At 47.0% G+C, this 17,844-nt stretch overlaps 3 protein-coding genes across 3 annotated transcripts; 1 reads left to right on the forward strand and 2 right to left on the reverse strand.

Moving 5' to 3' along the window:
- The first annotated feature begins 352 nt into the window (after nucleotides 1-352).
- On the forward strand, nucleotides 353-5,841 carry LOC115542994 (PRELI domain containing protein 3B). Its single transcript, XM_030355529.1, has 6 exons — nucleotides 353-508; nucleotides 1,581-1,749; nucleotides 2,452-2,541; nucleotides 2,913-2,983; nucleotides 3,147-3,249; nucleotides 4,080-5,841. Exons 1-6 carry the CDS (start codon nucleotides 477-479, stop codon nucleotides 4,197-4,199), a joined length of 585 nt encoding a protein of 194 aa, XP_030211389.1. The 5' UTR covers nucleotides 353-476; the 3' UTR covers nucleotides 4,200-5,841.
- On the reverse strand, nucleotides 5,678-13,079 carry LOC115542985 (bactericidal permeability-increasing protein). The gene is made up of 16 exons (XM_030355518.1): nucleotides 12,925-13,079; nucleotides 12,709-12,821; nucleotides 12,330-12,441; nucleotides 11,854-11,985; nucleotides 11,285-11,437; nucleotides 10,721-10,778; nucleotides 10,558-10,618; nucleotides 10,364-10,455; nucleotides 8,630-8,806; nucleotides 8,285-8,344; nucleotides 7,252-7,419; nucleotides 7,040-7,107; nucleotides 6,793-6,835; nucleotides 6,630-6,693; nucleotides 6,405-6,481; nucleotides 5,678-6,242 (listed from the first exon to the last, which is right to left on the reverse strand). Exons 1-16 carry the CDS (start codon nucleotides 12,987-12,989, stop codon nucleotides 6,168-6,170), a joined length of 1,518 nt encoding a protein of 505 aa, XP_030211378.1. The 5' UTR covers nucleotides 12,990-13,079; the 3' UTR covers nucleotides 5,678-6,167.
- A 1,489-nt stretch (nucleotides 13,080-14,568) lies between these two features.
- On the reverse strand, nucleotides 14,569-17,755 carry LOC115552697 (vesicular inhibitory amino acid transporter). Its single transcript, XM_030368999.1, has 2 exons — nucleotides 16,809-17,755; nucleotides 14,569-15,864 (listed from the first exon to the last, which is right to left on the reverse strand). The coding sequence occupies exons 1-2, from the start codon at nucleotides 17,208-17,210 to the stop codon at nucleotides 14,674-14,676; spliced, it is 1,593 nt and encodes a 530-aa protein (XP_030224859.1). The 5' UTR covers nucleotides 17,211-17,755; the 3' UTR covers nucleotides 14,569-14,673.
- Between the last annotated feature and the right edge of the window lie 89 nt (nucleotides 17,756-17,844).

Consider the following 17,844-nt stretch of genomic DNA (forward strand, 5'->3'; position numbering starts at 1 on the left):
AACTTTGCAGAATATTTGTCAAGATACACACTCAAAGGACTTATATATATATATATATATATATATATATATATATATATATATATATATATATATATATATATATATATATATATATATATATATGGTGAAGGTCACGGTGAAAGCAGCCATACACATGTCTACCACCGGTTGAAGGAGGGAAGCAGTCGACGAATCAGAGCTTCAGCTTGTTTGCCGGTGTGTGAGACTGTTTACTTCATTAATTGTATTTCATTTAATGAGTTATGCATTTGCCCTGAATAGTGTTCACCGCCAAACCAACAGGCGCCAGCAATGCGGCTGACAGCGTCCTAGTGCACTTTTATATGTGAACGAAGAAGAGACCGAGCAGCGGAGGAGGCTGGGCTGGAGGTGTAGATTCCTCCGCCTTCCTCCTGAGTCGCCGTTCCGCTTTCGCCGCCGCGCTCCCCGCTTCTGACAGAAAGACCTGTAAAATGAAGCTATGGGCGTCAGAACACATATTCAAGTGAGTTTTTTGTGTTATACTTACGTGTGTACAACAATTAACTGTTCGACTCCTATGTGTTTAAATCGGTAAACAACTATGTTTTGTACTCAAGTCTGACTCCAGCTGGCTATATAGACGCTAGCTGAGTGGTCGACGCTCCGTAAAGTAGTCCGCTTTAACGGTGTTGGGTAACGTTACCTGCTGCTAACGCAGCGTTACCTGCTGCTAACGCAGCGTTACCTTTACTTCGTCTCTTTTTTAAGTGAAACAGTTTATGCGCTGGTAACAGCTATATTACAAATGATTTATGCTGCTGTAGTGTGCAATAACGTAACGTTATAAGGACAACTCTCTGAAGGCTTTCTGCAATGTGGCTTCGTACCCGTCGGTGACACTTGGTCTATGACTGTCCTTCTGCTCATCCCCGCTATTATTATCTTTTTACTTACTCACTGGGTTACTTACAACGCTTTCGTTATTAACCTATCAAGACATGAAGCCCTAGCCGTCCTATTTGAGGATTTGTGTGGTGTGTACTCATTATGTACACCTACACACGTGAAGGTCTACTGCTCACGTAAGCAGATCGCAAACTGCCTGAATGTAGTGATCCTCCAGTCCCCCTGGGTGGAGTGATCCAGTAGTCCCCCTGAATGTAGTGATCCTCCAGTCCCCCTGGGTGCAGTGATCCAGTCCCCCTGGATGTAGCGTTCCAGTCCCCCGGGGCTTTTGCAGAGCTGTCTCATTAGATAAATGAATTAAAATCATGTCTCCAATGTGATGAATATTCACATTTGTGATATCAAATATGAAGGTAATGCAGCATTCCCTCTTAACATTAATCCCATTCATGTTTTTGGCAATGCCAGACATTTGTTGTTCTGCGGTCGTTAGCTGTGAATAGTACAGTTACTACTTTAGCATTGAATTATGTTATAAATGTGTTAACGGATGGTTGTCATAATAACTGAACCCACGCCTGCTGCATGCGTTGCATTGCGTGCAAAAGGTTGCCCTCGTACTAAACTCTCCGACAGGTGTAGTGTTACTCAGCTTCGAAAAGGAGTTATAAAAAGAATGTTGTCAACAGCCACCCGTGGGAGACGGTGACCAAGGCGGCGATGCAGAAGTACCCCAACCCAATGAACCCCAACGTGTTCGGGGTGGACGTTCTGGCCAGAGGGGTGGACCCCGCGGGGAGGCTACACAGCAGCCGCCTGCTCACCGCCGACTGGGGCATGCCCTCCATGGCCATGTCGGTGAGTCGGGTCACATGGCCGACGGCACTGTCAATGTCGTAGTTGTTGTCGTCAACCTTCCCTCTGTTGACTAGCGGTGACTTGTTCTGTTATAATGTGTGTTGTGGGTTGGAGCACACGGTTGGATTTGTTGTTGTTAGGAGTGGGGTTGATTAGGGGGGGGGGAGGGGGCTTCAGCCAACCATCCTCAGGTCATTATCATACAAGTCCACTTAAGGTTTAGCCAATCAACCTGGATTGAGTATTTCCTAAATACAGTCTTAACGGTACAATCTCTTGGAGCTTAGTGCCTTCAGTGATCCGACACGTATTCGACATGCATGTCACCTGTATCACCTTTGACCGTTTACTCCTTACGGTTTATTTATACATTTGTACTTAGCTTTTCGATAAAGGTCAAAATCAATTCACGCCGGGTTGTGCTTTCGAAAGAGACGGTTGAAATGACTTTAAAGAGAATCAGAAGGCCGTCCATTAGCAGCAAACCCTTATCAGCTCTCTTTAGTTGTGGTGGCAACAGTAGCAGTTCTAGACGTCTCTGAGCAGCTCTTCCTTCTCTGTGCGATGCAGGCAGGGCGTCGGTCCGGGAAGGTGTATTGACTCATGTTTTCAGTGGACATAGCACGCCAGCATGTCTCTATGGCGGACACAAATGCCACTGGAGATGCAAACTAACTGTGCTATCGTCAACCCCTCCTTTAGATGATCGGAATAACGAGATCATTCACCTACGCCCAGGAGCACTCAATCGTTGACCCAAAGGAGAAGACCTTCGAGCTGAAGTCCACTAACGTGAGCTGCTTTGGATGTTTGTTCTAAGCCCGTTGTTTTCGCGAGGCCGTCGTCCTTTTACTTAGTTATTTTTACTGTCATTTTAAAGTGTGATACCTCCGCTTCGTACAACTCTATCAGTCTAAGCTCTCTTGGTCAATTCAACCTGATCAAGGTCTTGACTTCATTAATATTACAACTTGTGGTAACGATGGTATTCTTTGCACCAATAAACGACCCATCAAATATTCTGTTTTTGTTCTTGAATGTTCTGTGTTTGATGCATCTCAATTGAACGTTTTTGACAGCTCTGAATTACTGTCCGACCATAATACAGTTTTGCATTAGCCACAACGAAACGAAAAGATAATCCTGGTTTTGTGTCCACGTAGATCTCCTTCACTAACATAATATCGGTGGACGAGAAGTTGACCTACAAGCCACACCCTGATGACCCTGAGAAGTGAGTGATGTTCATGGGGACACCACGTAGTGCATCTTTAATAATGTGTGCTTCTGGAATTGTTCACCTTAAACCTGTTCGTTTTTTATTTTTTCCAAGTAGTGTTAAAAGCCTTATTTAGGTAACTCCTGTGGGTACTGATGCATTATGGGATGTGTTCCAGGACCATGTTGACCCAGGAGGCTCAGATCAACGTTAAAGCCATCAGTCTCAGCAGCTACCTGGAAGGCGTCATCGCCAAGAGCATCTCTGCCAACGCCAACAAGGTACGTCCGTACGTCCTCGCCGCGGTCTGGGCTCTCAATGAGAGGTGGGATGTACCGTCTTAAGGGCTGATTATGGTCCCGCGTTCCCTCAACGCAAGGGGGCTACGGACCCCTTACGTCCTCGCCGACCCTCCTTGCGTCCACCGCGTGGGCCGGACGTGCGCCTCCCAAAAATGTTAACCTTCTGTCGAGGCGACGCAGCAGCGAGGGCTGTGATTGGTCCGCTCACTAAAACCCGACGCAGAACCATAAAGGTTCACGACTGCGTCGGAGCGTCTGCGTGGTCGTTGCGTTGCGTGAACGTGGAACCATAATCAGCGCGTGTGAGTAGTGTATAGTGAGTAGTGTGTGGTGTGTAGCGAGTAGTGAGTAGTGGGTGGTGTGTAGTGAGTGGTGAGTAGTGGGTGGTGTATAGTGAGTAGTGTATAGTGAGTAGTGTGTGGTGTGTAGCGAGTAGTGAGTAGTGAGTGGTGAGTAGTGTGTGGTGTGTAGCGAGTAGTGTGTGGTGTATAGTGAGTGGTGTGTGGTGTGTAGCGAGTAGTGAGTGGTGTGTGGTGTATAGCGAGTGGTGTGTAGTGAGTGGTGTATAGTGAGTAGTGTGTAGTGAGTAGTGTGTGGTGTGTATAGTGAGTGGTGTATAGTGAGTAGTGAGTGGTGTATAGTGAGTGGTGTGTGGTGTGTGTATAGTGAGTGGTGTATAGTGAGTAGTGTGTGGTGTGTATAGTGAGTGGTGTATAGTGAGTAGTGTAGAGGCTATGGCTCAGAGGTTCAACCCCGTTGACCCCCGACCCCCCACCCCTGTTGACCCCCCCCCCCCCCCCCCCCCGTAGGGCCGGGAGGCGATGGAGTGGGTCATCCGGAGGCTGAACTCTGAGATCGAGGAGCTGGCGTCGACCGCTCGGGGCAGCATGCGGGCCCCCATGGCGGCAGCGGCCTCGGAAGACAAGTGACCCCCCCACCCCCGCCACTCCGTGGAACCTCCTGCACTCGTAACATCCCGTCCCCCCGTTCCGCACGTGCGTCTTGTCTGAATGCGTGTGCGTGTGCCCGTGTGCAGCTCTCTATCCTTGCTTTGTGACACACACACACACACGCACACACACACACACGCACACGCAGGGCGAGGGAGGAATCCGGTAGACTTGAACAGCCCCGCATCGGAGAAAAAGACTTGAAAATATCATCTGTTTCCTTTTTCAGTATTGTGATAACGGTATTGTGTAGGTGTTTTCTAATTCACATCGTGCCTCAGCATCCCTCGTCCCCCTGCTCTTTAAACCATCGTCCCTCCTCCCTCTGCCTTCTCTTCCATAGCTTCTCGTCTCCACAGAGATGTGTTCTGGTCTTTAGCAGCCATAGACTGTCGACTTTACGCTTCTAATCCTCCAATGGTCACTGGGCTGCTCTTTATGGGGCTCTGTTCCTCTTGAGCTGTTCTTATCTTACAGCGTGCCCGTGACCGAAACAAAGAGTTAATATTTGACACTGTTAATATTTAACCAAGCCGCTCAACATCGCATCAAGCTTTCAGAAATTAAATGGACGATAGCCAAAGCCACCTTTCCTTTACTCCTTTTTAAAGATTACTGCTTTTGTATATGTGGCCCCTCAATTTGTTACATGCCCCAAATCGTGCTTGAATATAGATTTTATTTGGTTACACTAGGTTTGCTTAGCATACCTGTACTGGTCAGCACTGGTAAACCTGCAGTACTTGTGACTAGGAGTGCCTGTCACCTTCAAGACGGTATGAATGCGCACATGAGTAACAAGCAGATCAATACTGCTACTTTGTGTTCAGGACCATTAAGAAGTGAATGTTACCAAACACTTGCTAACACATCCTTGCTGTGATCCTCAACGTTGAAATCGAACACGTTTTGGCTTTTGTGATTTTGTTCATTTGTTTGTTTTTGTCTATAGTATTTATTGCCAATCTATGGCGTTCCCTCAATATAACAGTATATATTTTTTAAAGGTTTACCTTGTTATAAAAATTCTTGCTCTAAAATCTCCCTTCAAGCTGCCATCTTTCCTGCTTTTTCTTCGTTCTCCTCCGCCCCCCCCCCCCAGTCAGAATGTCGCTTCACAAAGGTCCTTTGGGGATCACTTTGTGGTGCCGGTGACAGCCTTCAAAAATAATGATAAGAACCCGCATTACTGTTTTAACTGAAGACTATTTCAAGATTTTGGTAATGGCTGTCTCAAGACAAAATGCCCCTACTGCATTGGTATGCCTCTGTGTCCATGACAACAGCTTGTATAGGTGCAATGGTTGTCCACATAATGATCATTGCGTTGGTTGTAGAATATAGAGTCAGTCAGATCTGTGATGCCACCAGGCTGTTGAAGAAGCCCGTATTCAAGCAGCCTCTTGTTTCATATGAATGTGTGATGTTCGTGCTACACAAGAGTTTTCTGAAAACAATGGCTGTACATAGCTATGTATGTATTTATATATTTTGGCAATGTAATGCATTCCAAGAATGTCATAATGCAGAATAACAGTAGAAAGTACATGTGACTGACGAATGATTCACAGCAAAATAATAATAATAATAATAATAAAAGAGATTTTCATTGTTCCAGTAATCCATTGTCCTGTTTTCGGTTTACAAGCGATTGTCTGGATCATGATGAGGATGATCATGTTCTAGTGTCTACTCACTCATTCATATTCCCCTGCAATTGTTACAGAAACAACTTTTACATTCACACATTGTCGTATCACTGAAATCACCAGAGAACAGCTTGGGATCAATGAACAAAACAATTGTTCTATGACCCAGACAGAAACGAACAAAGATGTGCTAGTATTGATCACGTAGCGGTTAATCCAATCTGGCCTTGGGCTCAAGCTTTAAGAAATATCACAATCATAAGGCCAGAGAAGATGTTTGGGTCCAACTACACCGCAGTTAGACCATCCAAGGTGTTCCAACTTTGGCCTCCCTCAGCTTTATCTCTGCATCTGATAAGACTGAGATGAATCCCTGGGCCAAAGAAATACATAATTAAATGCCATATTGTGTGTGTGTGTGTGTGTGTGTGTGTGTGTGTGTGTGTGTGTGTGTGTGTGTGTGTGTGTGTGTGTGTGTGTGTGTGTGTGTGTGTGTGTGTGTGTGTGTGTGTGTAAAGAGAGAATGTGCACTGACCTCCTCTACCTCCAGGACAAGGTTAGTCAAATGGGCGTGTTGCATTGTGGGTAAATCAATGCCCTTGGCAAGCTTTGCTAAAATAGACAAGACAAGGACAGAAGCAGTGACAAGGTTTACACTTGTGTCCTAATTGGAGAAAAAAGTCTGTCTACGAATAGGACAACACTTGGGATATTTTGAGTGAAGATATTCTTCTTGGTAATGGCAGTAAATGTGACCCACCGTTCAACCTTGGCAATCCTGAGAGCTTTATTCCGAACTTAATGGCGATTTTCAAAGCGTCAGTCTGCGAAGAACAATGTGCGGACATTAGCTTGTACCAGTCATGGGTCCAACGTTGTTGGACGGTAATAATGTCCCTGCGATTATCTCTTATCTTTCATACCTGAACTTCTCCAACTTCACTCGAGTCCAGGGTTAGGTAGAGACTGGGTTGGAAGGAAGTGCAATGAATCAACTGAAACTACAGAAAAACATTCAAAGAACACAAACATGACGGCATAGAATCCATGCCATTGTGCCCGTTTGTCTGGTCACACTGCAACTTGTAATCTCTCATTTTAATTATATAGCTTGTACAAATATTGCATCTGTAACATATTGTGCTGTATTGAATATCAGAATCAGTCTACTTTTCCAGTGCGATGGCGCCCGTTAATTTTTCGTTGGCCATACGGAATTTTCCACTGAAGGTGGATTCCTGAAATGCACAAGAGCAGCACTGTTAGTTAGTTTGTTCTGAGTCTGGATGTGTCCCTGATACCGTCACAACGACATGTGTTCCGGTGTTAAATACACACACACACACACACACACACACACACACACACACACACACACACACCAGGTTGAGCCTGAAGAGGAAGATGAAGGTGCCATCTGGGCGGACGACGAAGGCCTTGATGGCCCCGTGTACGTCCATTCGAACAACCCCGGACCTGAACATGAACTCAGGAGCCTCCAGGGCGAAGACCTGCAGCTGCATCTCCATGTCAGGGAACATTTTGGGAAGCTGTCGGAAAAGTCAACAATATTGAATTGCATGCATGTACATTACCGTTCAAAAGTTTGGGGTCAGTTAGAAATGTCCTTATTTATTTTTTTATAGAAAGGCCCTTTTTTTTCAATGAAGATAACAATAAATTAATCTGATATAGAGTCTAGACATTGTTAATGTGGTAGATGACTATTCTAGCTAGAAACAGGAGATTTTTTTTATGGAATATCTACATAGGTGTCGGTGCAGAGGCCCATTTCCAGCAACCATCACTCATGTGTTCTAATGGTACATTGTTTAGCTATTCGTGTTAAACATTTAAATTATCTGAGTGACAACAGACTTTGGAATGGTAGTGTATGTACGTATCTTTACAGACAATATGAAGAAGCTTGAAGTTGGGTCCATTCCGATACGGTCTAAATAGGCTTATCAGGGGTCCAGCAGTACAACTATGCCGTAACAGAACCACTAGGGGGCGACGGCACAGTGCCTGAGCCTGAAAGGTGAAACGGAACGGAGCGGGGCTACACCTTGTTTCCTGTTTCGTCAGGGGGATATATATATATATATTATATATATATTTCTAGGGTGGCCAGTGGTAAAGTTGATTTGAAACTTTACTGAATTTTGTAGTTCTTATGTTGCTATCCGGACATGATGCCTATGCTTGTCTCACCACCGCTATACTCATGTCGGCCGAGTCAGATGCCACATGAATCATGATTGAATTAAACTAATATGAAGCAAAATAAATGGAAACGCTCGTTCACTCAGATTCGGGCTACTAACAGCCTTTAGATTATTAAACCTGGTTGGTGAGACTTGTACAGGCCTTACCCACCGTTGTATCGTATATTGACATCGTATGTGACCTTACCTTTGGGACGAAGGGTCCAAATGAGTTGGTGTTCAGATGCAACGGAGAGCTGGGAGGAATCTGAGGGAATATGTATGATTAACTGAACGATTGACTCTTTCTCTTTTTAAACTCTCTTACTTCTGTCTTCTTTCTTTCTTTCCGTCTTTATTACTCTCTTTATTATTTTCTTCTTTCTTTTATTCCTTTCTCAACTGTTTTCTTTTTCCTTCCTTCCCTCCCTCCCTCCCTCCCTTCACCCTCCTTCCCTCCCTGCCTTTATCCTCCCTCCCTCCCCCTCTCTCTCTGTGCTCCTGCGGACCCTGGTCGTGCCCCCCCCCCCCCCCCCCCCCCCCCCCCCCTCACCATGCTGTCTGTGATGAGGAGCTGCAGCGACCCCGATACGAAGTAGGCGTGGGAGGCTGAGTTGGTGGTGTACTCGGAGAGACCCAGGGACAGCATGTAGCCCGGCTGCCCGTCCAGGGAGAAGGGCTGGGGCTCGAACGGGGGGTCCACCGGGCTGTCAGGACGGTGGAACATTCCCTACAGCGGGATGGACAACAATAGCCCGCTGTCATCGGCGATACGTCTCCGTCAGGGCACACCCGTCAAACGTCAGCATCGGCCAATGTCATTTTATTGTTATATCAGTTTTAAAATCTTTACAATCCGCTGTTATGTATATAAATAAGCACAAACACTTTTTAGTTAGGCTCTATTGTGTACAGTCGGACATGATAGTGTGACAGTGAGGCAGTGCAGAGGACTTAAGTTAACTTACAGTTTTTCTCGATTGTCTACGCACAAAAAATGGAACTGACCACATTTCTGAAAACTTGAAGCTCACGTGTCAGCTACAATACTCCAGACTGCTAAACTATAAGCACAATTCCACTGTTTTACCACAGATAGATATTCTAAATCTCATTTTTGCAAGACTCTAAGCACAAATCTCATCATATAGTACACTTGGTTGACCTGGCCTTCAAAACGCAACAACTAATTAAGCAACCAATTCTGTTTCACCTCATTTATATTCTTCTTTTTTTTTTTTTTTGCGTATGAAAAGCTTTGTTTGCAGTCAGTTCAGCTGAACATTTACTGTATTACAGTAACAAATATATATTTGCTTTGTTGCCTTTTTGTACTTGTGTACTGATTTCCTCATTACATCCCCCGAAAGAAAGTCTAAACATTTTCTTACTGTAGTGTTTTTCATTTTACTTATCAGTGCAATTACTGTACTGGAATTTGCCAAAATAGGTAACATTGGTGTATTGTCAGAACAATGTTGGAGTATCAACTATAGGTGTACAGTATGACTCTGGGAAGCTGGGATTGTGAGTTTAGCCCATTGGAGCTCATTGGTTAGACAAATATGCATTGTATTCTATTCTGATACGATTGTGTCAATGCAACATTTTTATGATATATTCACAGTATTGTAATACAAATGGCAACAGTATTTATACTATATGTACCACCTAATTGCAACTTTAAAATTTCTAAACTATTTTATACATTTGAGTAACATGGCCTCATGAAGCCAAAACATATGTAAATAGTATTTTGATGGAAGTGGTCTGAATTGATCACACCAGTGTTTAATTGATGCTCTCTAAGAGATATTCATTTGACATCAGTGTTTACTGTTTGGTGGAAAAAAACAGTTTTGGGAAGAAGTTGTGGAGTTCTGACAAAATTATTAACCCTTCTCCGGTTTGTGTTTAGAGTTTTGAGGAATTTAGGTTTCAGAAAACGTGTTTAAACGATTGAGAAAAACTGTAAAGGTGACATATTATTCCACCATGGTGTGAGTGCGAGTGCCGTTAAGACTTTTTGATAATCGGCCAGTGTGTACACTCCACTGGGTAGGCTGGTAGATTAATCTATCCAGCACACATCTCGGGGACACGCCCAACTGTGATGTCAGAAGCTGCACATTTTCACAACGGCTTGTAGTGGAATCACACTCACACCTGGTGGTATAATATGTCCCTTTTAAATAAATTAATACAAACACGTTTTAGTTAGGCTCTATTGTGTATAGTCTGACTTGAGTTTTTTTAAGTTAACTTAAGGTAACTTAAGTGTTTCTACCTTCAGGGAGAGGCTGAGGCAGGAAGAGTTGACCACCGGGTAGCTGGTGAGGGGAAGATCCACGGCCAGAAGATGATTCACCTGGAAGGTGGCTGGGGATAGATCGGAGGATCAAACGTCCATCACTAAGACATTTCTCCTGGGTTTGATGTTTCTATACATTTGTTGAAATCAAAAGTGAATGTGTGCATTACCACCAAGGGCCGCTAGGCGGTACTCAAGCTCATCCAAGCGTTCTGTTATCATCGGACAGATCTGGGGGGAGAGAGGAGATTTGCGATGAGATTGACACGTATGTACACTAATAGAAATAGGTCTACCGAACTGGTGTTGTAATATAGCTTAAAGTCCACTCACCTTTTCCTCTATTGTACTTCTGATAAGCTCTTCATCAATAAATTGTTCAATGATCCAGCTGTGAAAATGGAAAGTTTTGTTTTATATAAATATCTGTCTCTCACGCACACATACGCACGCACACACACACACACACACACGCACGCACGCACGCACGCACGCACGCACACACACACACACACACACACACACACACACACACACACACACACACACACACACACACACACACACACACACACACACATACACACACACACGGGCCTGCAGGAAGATCGCAATTTAAACAACATTCTGATGCGAGTGAGAATCTGTGCTTGACTTTGAGTACCGCGTGGATTAAAACGTGTAAAGGTTTGTCAGCGATAAAGTCAGCTTGTCGCATTATTGTAATGCCTCTCTCCAAAATCCCTCTCTCTAAATTATTTGTAGGCGTAGGAAAATATTTTTAAACTCTAAAAATCTCGTTTTCTCCCACATCGTAAGTAGCGCCACTAAATCCTCTTTCATTCCTAATTCAAAGGATCCTGGCTGCGGTCTCGGTCCTGGAGGCTGGAGGTATACCTGGCATCTATCAGGTTCAGGCCGGCCGACCCAACCGAGGCCCCGCAGGCGGCGCACCGGAAGGACGGCTGACCGTCTGCGTCCATCCCCAGACCCAGGAGCAGGTCCACCTCCAGGTCCCGGATCACCAGCTCGAAGGCCCCGCCGTCCTCGCTGCACAACGTGAGCATTAATGACTTAATTAATGATGATTAATGACATTAATCCTCATTCTGACGTTCAGTTCAGTATCAGCATCTTATCAGAAGTACAATACATGTACAGGTGAGTGAACTTTAAGATAATATAACAACAGATCATCGGTAGGTCTATTTCTATTGTTGTCTATGCGTGTCAATCTCATCACAAAAACCCGAATATCCTCTCCCACACAGTCCACTCCTGCCCAGATCTTCCCATGGTAGAACACTTGGAGGTGCTTGCAGGAATTAATATACTTGACAAACACATAAGCACGGCCTTAAACATGTCTCATGTCGTTTTTGGTTAGAAACCTGTCAAAGTGTGATAGGATGTCCTTGCCTTTTGATTGACAGGCAATATGAGTGTGGGTGGGGAGTACGACTCACAAAATGCCGTATGAGGCTGACCAGGCGCCTTTCACTTGTATGTAGAGGCCTGAGATCACTGCTTTGAATCCGGTCACGTCTTCATAGAACTCGACCGACGGCTCCGCGAACTCGCAGTACGTCACGGCCATGCTGCGCGAGAACCAGGAGGAAACACCTGCCACTCAGAGAACCGCCACACATCCGCTGGTCTCCTATACAAGCCTGTGCTTACTTTATTCGATCAGCTAAAAAAAAAAAAGAGCTTATACATCTTCAAATAAGGTGTAGGCCTGTATATCCTCAAATCAGAGACACATAGGCCTACATTGATATTTTAAGAGGGCTTCTTTATGAAAATATATATAACCACCGCTGTACCAGGATTCCTGCAGAATAACTGACTTGTGATTTAAATAAAAAGGGAGAGAAAAAATAATTGAAATCCAATCCCACGATGCAGTCGGTTTCGGCCGCGGCTGATTGCTTGTTCCTACCCCATGATGGAGTAATAGACCGTCCCCAGGCTCAGGCTGAGCTTCCCGTGGACGTCCGGAGGCGACGCGCTCCCCAGGTTCTGCAGTAGCCACTCGGCGCCCATCTCCTTCACTGCGGCACAAACACGCATTTCTTTCACACATTCTGCGTGTGTGACGATACAATTATCGCCTGCAAAAAGCCTATATGCTGCGCGGTTAAAGCTTTCCCTTAACGCACGCAGAATAGGGTTAGGGTTTCAGTCTTCACGTTCCTTATCCAGGCGGCCTATTCCCACTTTGATTTAATATTTGGTAGTAGTCAAATTTTTGTATTGGCTGCAATTCGAGGAATACGTCGTACGTCACCTTTGGTGGGCCATGAGGCCGACTGACTCACCGTACTGAAGCCCTTTCTCGCTCAGGATGACCTTTATGGCGGGCTGTGTACCGTGCGCAAGGCAGGTGAGAAGGCAGCCCGCGGTGAGGTAAAGCAGCATTCTTCCAGTCATGCTGGTCGGATCGAAGCATACAATGCAAAATCAGTTCAGATATCAGAGCGCCAACGTACTTTAGATTAAACGACGTGTTTAGGATGTATAAAGACAATACTCACATCTCATGAGTGGCAGGTCGGGGAAACTTTCTTGATTGACAGTTGCCGAGGCGTCTGGGTCGCATAAGGTTCCAGACTTAACTTATGTTTAGGTCTCAAATATTTTTGATTTGTTCCTGAGGTATGGGGAAGTGATACAATTGCTCACGACTCACTGGGGAAGTGAAACATTATGAACGGCTTAATTTTCATGATTTATAAAAATAACCATTGTTTTTTCTGGCTCCTTCTCTGAAATATGGACTGATACTAAACTATCGATCTGCTAATTGGTATTTTAATTGTTTGTATTATTTGTTGGAGCGTTTGTATTATTAATATTAATAATTGCATTGTTATTATTATTATTATTTAGGCCTTATTACTTGTAACAACTCAAAACACTCTCTTCCTCTCTCTCAGGGGCACAGAAACACACACCCACACACACACGCACGCACGCACGCACGCACGCACGCACGCACGCACACACACACACACACACACACACACACACACACACACACACACACACACACACACACACACACAGACACACATACTGGCACACGTGCACACACGTGCACACAGGGGCCTACAGGAAGTGTACATTTAAGGTTAAATTAGGTTAATGCTTCGTTCGCAAAAAGTTAATTTGTCGACTGCTTTGAATGAAGTGTCTCGCCAAAATTGCAGTCTCTAAGTAATGATTGATTGCCGTCTTTCTCTTGAGTCGAAAAAAATAACCGTTTCTACAAATACGGGCAAAGAAACATTATCCCAGCATAAAATATTAGATTTATTTATCTCTTATTTCCACAAATTCTCTTTTTTCTCTCAAACATCTTAAGTAGTTTCATTAAATCACACACAAGATAATCAGGAGTAGAATATTATCAGACAACAGTTTTCATAAAACACGATAGGACCCACTTGCTTGCACTTTGAACTCACTTCATCCAGAATGACACTTAAACACCAATAAACGATGATTACTGCGGGCCTACAATCAAAAATGACAATGAAAAAATAAAAAAGGACCAAATTATGATTTTTCCATTCGAGGAAAAAACACACGTTATTCACAGGTGAGGACGACCGCATATAGCCCCTGATTTAACCGGTGCCTTGGTTTTATACAGGCCTTTTATATTTATATCTATTTTTCAGGATAGCCTCGATTATATAGCAGCTTAAAAACAACAATGAAATATTAAACTCCACTTCCATCACTACACAGCTCAACCCCCGGATATATTAAAACGTAAACACTCTCACACACACATGAGACTTTCGGGTTGCACGTTTCACAGGAACTGTGAAAATAAAACAGTTACTGCTTCAAGTTCTCCTTTTTTCGTTTAGCAGAGGATGTGTCCGGCCGCGCGCTTCTACGGTGGGCTTATCACTATGATCAGATCTCAGAGTCTTGTATTGCACATTATCACGAAGGCAAGATGAAACTAAAAAGAACTACATTTAACACAGGTTATCCTGACGTTAAGAGTTGGAACCCCGCGAGGCCTTTACGCGTGACGTCACCTCTCCAGAAACAAACACACACACACACACACACACACACACACACACACACACACACGACACACACGACACACGCACGCACGCACACACGCACGCACGCACACACACACACACACACACACACACACACACACACACACACACACACACACACACACACACACACACACACACACACACACACACACACACACTGCGGGTCTGGCCTGTATCTCCGCACTCGGCTCCTCAGTCGTGGAGGTTATACCTGTACGCCTCGATCAGCCCCTCCACCGAGTGGATGAAGCCCGAAATTGCGCAAATACCCCCGATCACAAAAATGGCGACGTCGAAGAACACGTGGTGCCAGAGGAGCTTCCTCCACTGCAGCTTGAGGTGGAAGAGAGCCGGCAGCAGGAAGCACAGGCTGGCGCCCGTCAGACTCCCCGTCAGGCCCATGAGCAGGGCGAAGTGCGGCACGAAGATCGCCATGAGCAGCGTGAACACCACCAGCGCCACCCGGAGGCCCAACCCCCAGGACTTGAGCTGTCCGGCCGGTCCGTAGCAGTTGGGGAGGCTGGCCCTGCCGCCACCGCCCTGGAACATGGACTTCTCCAGGACTTCCACCGCGGCGAAGAACGGCAGCGGGTAGGAGAGCAGGGCCTTGGACACCAGGAAGAGGTTGACCACGGCCCGGATGGTGGACGGCAGGTTGTCGGTGATCACCTCCTTGGTGGCGTCCGCCCACGTGAGGTAAGCCACCAGGGCGAAGAGCCCCTTCAGCACGCAGGCCGAGATGTGGGTCCAGTCCATCATGCAGTGGAACTCGCTGGGCTTCTGCATGTTGCCCTCCAGCGAGGGCAGGAAGATCTGCGAGGTGTAGCTGAACACGATGATGCCGATGGAGATGGGGAACTTCTTGACGTCGATGTAGAACTTGACTTTCTCCCAGGCCCAGTCGCGCGCCCGGGAGAGGCAGTAGGCGATGACCAGGACGTTGATGACGAAGTGCGCGAGGGTGCACAGCAGGCTGAACTTGGACACGGACTTGAGGTTCTTCAGGAAGGCGCACGGCAGCAGCGCCACCGTAGCCAACACGGACCAGGCCTTCTGGGACACGGGCAGGCCCGGGAAGCTGTTGTACATCAGGTTGCCGCTGACCACCACGTACAGGATGCACGTCATGACCAGCTCGATGATCTGCGCCACGTTGACCACGTGGCCGCCCAGCGCGGGGAAGCGGGGCGCGCAGCACGCGTTGGCGATGTCCACGTAGGAGTCCCGCACGCGCACCAGGATGCCGTCCTCGTTCTCCTCGTAGAGGCACGCGATCAGGATCTTGCCCGTGTAGCAGCAAACCACGGCTGCGAAGATGATGAGGAAGAGGCCGAGGTAGCCGCCGTGGAGGATGGCGTAGGGCAAGCCGAGGACGAACATGCCCTGCGGACACAGAGGCGCAGCGGAGCGCGGGGATTAGAGAGGCCTTCATCTCGGGCCGCGCGCGCACGTGCGCGTGCGCGATGACTCATATAGACCTACTTATTTTTTCTTTCCTTTTTTTTTTTTTTTTTTTTCGTAAATAGGAATATCATTAAAAAATATATAAAAGAAGGTTGTTCAAAATGAAATAATTCTGATAAAACCCGCCTGTTTACTCGTCGTTAATTGCAGTTTGCTGTGAAGGAAATATATATATATTTTTTACTGGCTTCCAAAACGTTTTTTAAAAGGATTTTTCTCTGGATGCGCTCGAGGCAGATTAGCCGATGCGAGACGTTATTAACATGAAATAAGCAGAATGTAAATGTTTGGCGGAGCAGGCAGAGGGCCGCCAGCAGCTGATGGGGGTGCTGATAACGCACGAGCCTGACAATAAGCCCGCAGCTATCAGGCGCGCGGGGGGCCCCGCTCGAGGGCCAGACCAGAGGACTGTTCTCCGTTGATAAAAATATTTGAATTAATAGGCCTACCCGAATGGTCCCCAAATTAGCTGAATACAAATTGTATAATACGTTATTTATTCGTTATGTGTTCTGGATTAAAAGGTCTAATCCTCTCTCTCTCTCTCTCTTTCTCTCTCTCTCTCTCTCTCTCTCTCTCTCTCTCTCTCTCTCTCTCTCTCTCTCTCTCTCTCTCTCTCTCTCGCGCACGCTATCTCTCGCTATCTCACACGCGCACACGCACACACAAGGCACCTGCAGGCCCTATAGCCCAACGTGCTCTATCTAAGAAAGAGATTCAAGGTGACATCTGGTCCACGTGTTCAGGCCTCTAAGGTGTGTGTGTGTGTGTGTGTGAGTGTGTGTGTGTGTGTGTGTGTGTGTGTGTGTGTGTGGGGGGGGGGGGGGGGGGGGGGGGGGGGGGGGGGGGGGGGTTCCTATTACCTGGATGGCGTTGGTGACGTTCCACCCGGCCTCCCAGGAGGTGATCTTTGGCTTGTCCTCCTCGAGCGAGCCCCCGGTCTTCAGGCCCGAGGGCCGGCGGCGGACGGCGGTGCCGTCCCGCTGGTAGTGGCTGTCCCCGTCCAGCTCCCCCCCCTCCTCGCTCCCCTCCAACGGCAGCCCCCCCTCGCCGCCGTCGTCTGGAAGGACATCCATTTGCATCCCGTGTCTGTAGTCGTAATCCAAGTCATCGCAGTCCGCGAAGCCCAGGCCCTCCTCGTCCGTGGCGGCCTGGAAGCCCAGCCGGGCGAACACGCCGCTGACCTTGGCCTGGGACTTGTCCGACACCGTGTTGGCCGCATTGGTCAGCTTGTTGGAGATCTTGTGCCGGATGAGATGTGCCATCTTGCTCGAAGCTCAATGAACTAGGTACTTCTTTCGGTGTGGAATCGAAGACGCTCGGAGGAAGAGAACAGAAGTGACGGACGCATGCAGGGAGGATATGCGCCTTTTTTTTTTGCTCCCGCTACAAAACCAGCATGCCTGTTGCCTCGACGTCACGAAGTAGCGCACATGCAGCCTCAGCCCTCAGCCGGCCCACCGTGATCACACCGCTAGAACCCCCTCCTCCTGCACAGCCAATCCATTCCAAGGAAAAGCGCACAGACGTCCTCCGAGTTGACCTCCCAGCAGCAGCAGATATTAACAAAGAATATAACTCTGATAATCCTGGAGGCGACGAATGTATTGAGTGTGTGGGTCTGAGTTCTATTCGCGGTGTGTGTGTGAGGAGGAGGCCTATTGTCGCCTGTTTTGCGGCAGTCCTCTGCGGTACACTGCGGGGACAGGCGCAAACAGAGCGCTGCTGGGACCTGCGTGCGTCACGTCGCTCGGGGAGGAAGGCGCTCCCGTCCTCTCTCTCAGACGGCCAATGCGGTGCGTCGCCCACCGACCCCTCGTGGATGGCGGGAGGGACAAGTGAGGGGGGCGGGGGGGGGGGGGGGGGGGGGGCAGTGTGAGACAGAAAGGGGAGGAAGGG

The sequence above is a fragment of the Gadus morhua genome, chromosome 1, assembly GCF_902167405.1.
Source record: "Gadus morhua chromosome 1, gadMor3.0, whole genome shotgun sequence".
Classification (NCBI taxonomy): domain Eukaryota; kingdom Metazoa; phylum Chordata; class Actinopteri; order Gadiformes; family Gadidae; genus Gadus; species Gadus morhua.

Coding starts and splice junctions, on each gene's coding strand:
- LOC115542994 (XM_030355529.1), top strand. CDS start 477: ATGAAGCTATGGGCGTCAGAACACATATTCAA. Junction 2,984..3,146: donor CACCCTGATGACCCTGAGAA/GTGAGTGATGTT, acceptor GATGTGTTCCAG/GACCATGTTGACCCAGGAGG. Junction 3,250..4,079: donor TCTCTGCCAACGCCAACAAG/GTACGTCCGTAC, acceptor CCCCCCCCGTAG/GGCCGGGAGGCGATGGAGTG.
- LOC115542985 (XM_030355518.1), bottom strand. CDS start 12,989: ATGCGACCCAGACGCCTCGGCAACTGTCAATCAAGAAAGTTTCCCCGA. Junction 12,442..12,708: donor CGAGAAAGGGCTTCAGTACG/GTGAGTCAGTCG, acceptor TTTGTGCCGCAG/TGAAGGAGATGGGCGCCGAG. Junction 6,694..6,792: donor GTGAAGTTGGAGAAGTTCAG/GTATGAAAGATA, acceptor TGTTCTTCGCAG/ACTGACGCTTTGAAAATCGC.
- LOC115552697 (XM_030368999.1), bottom strand. CDS start 17,210: ATGGCACATCTCATCCGGCACAAGATCTCCAACAAGCTGACCAATGCG. Junction 15,865..16,808: donor ACGTCACCAACGCCATCCAG/GTAATAGGAACC, acceptor CTGTGTCCGCAG/GGCATGTTCGTCCTCGGCTT.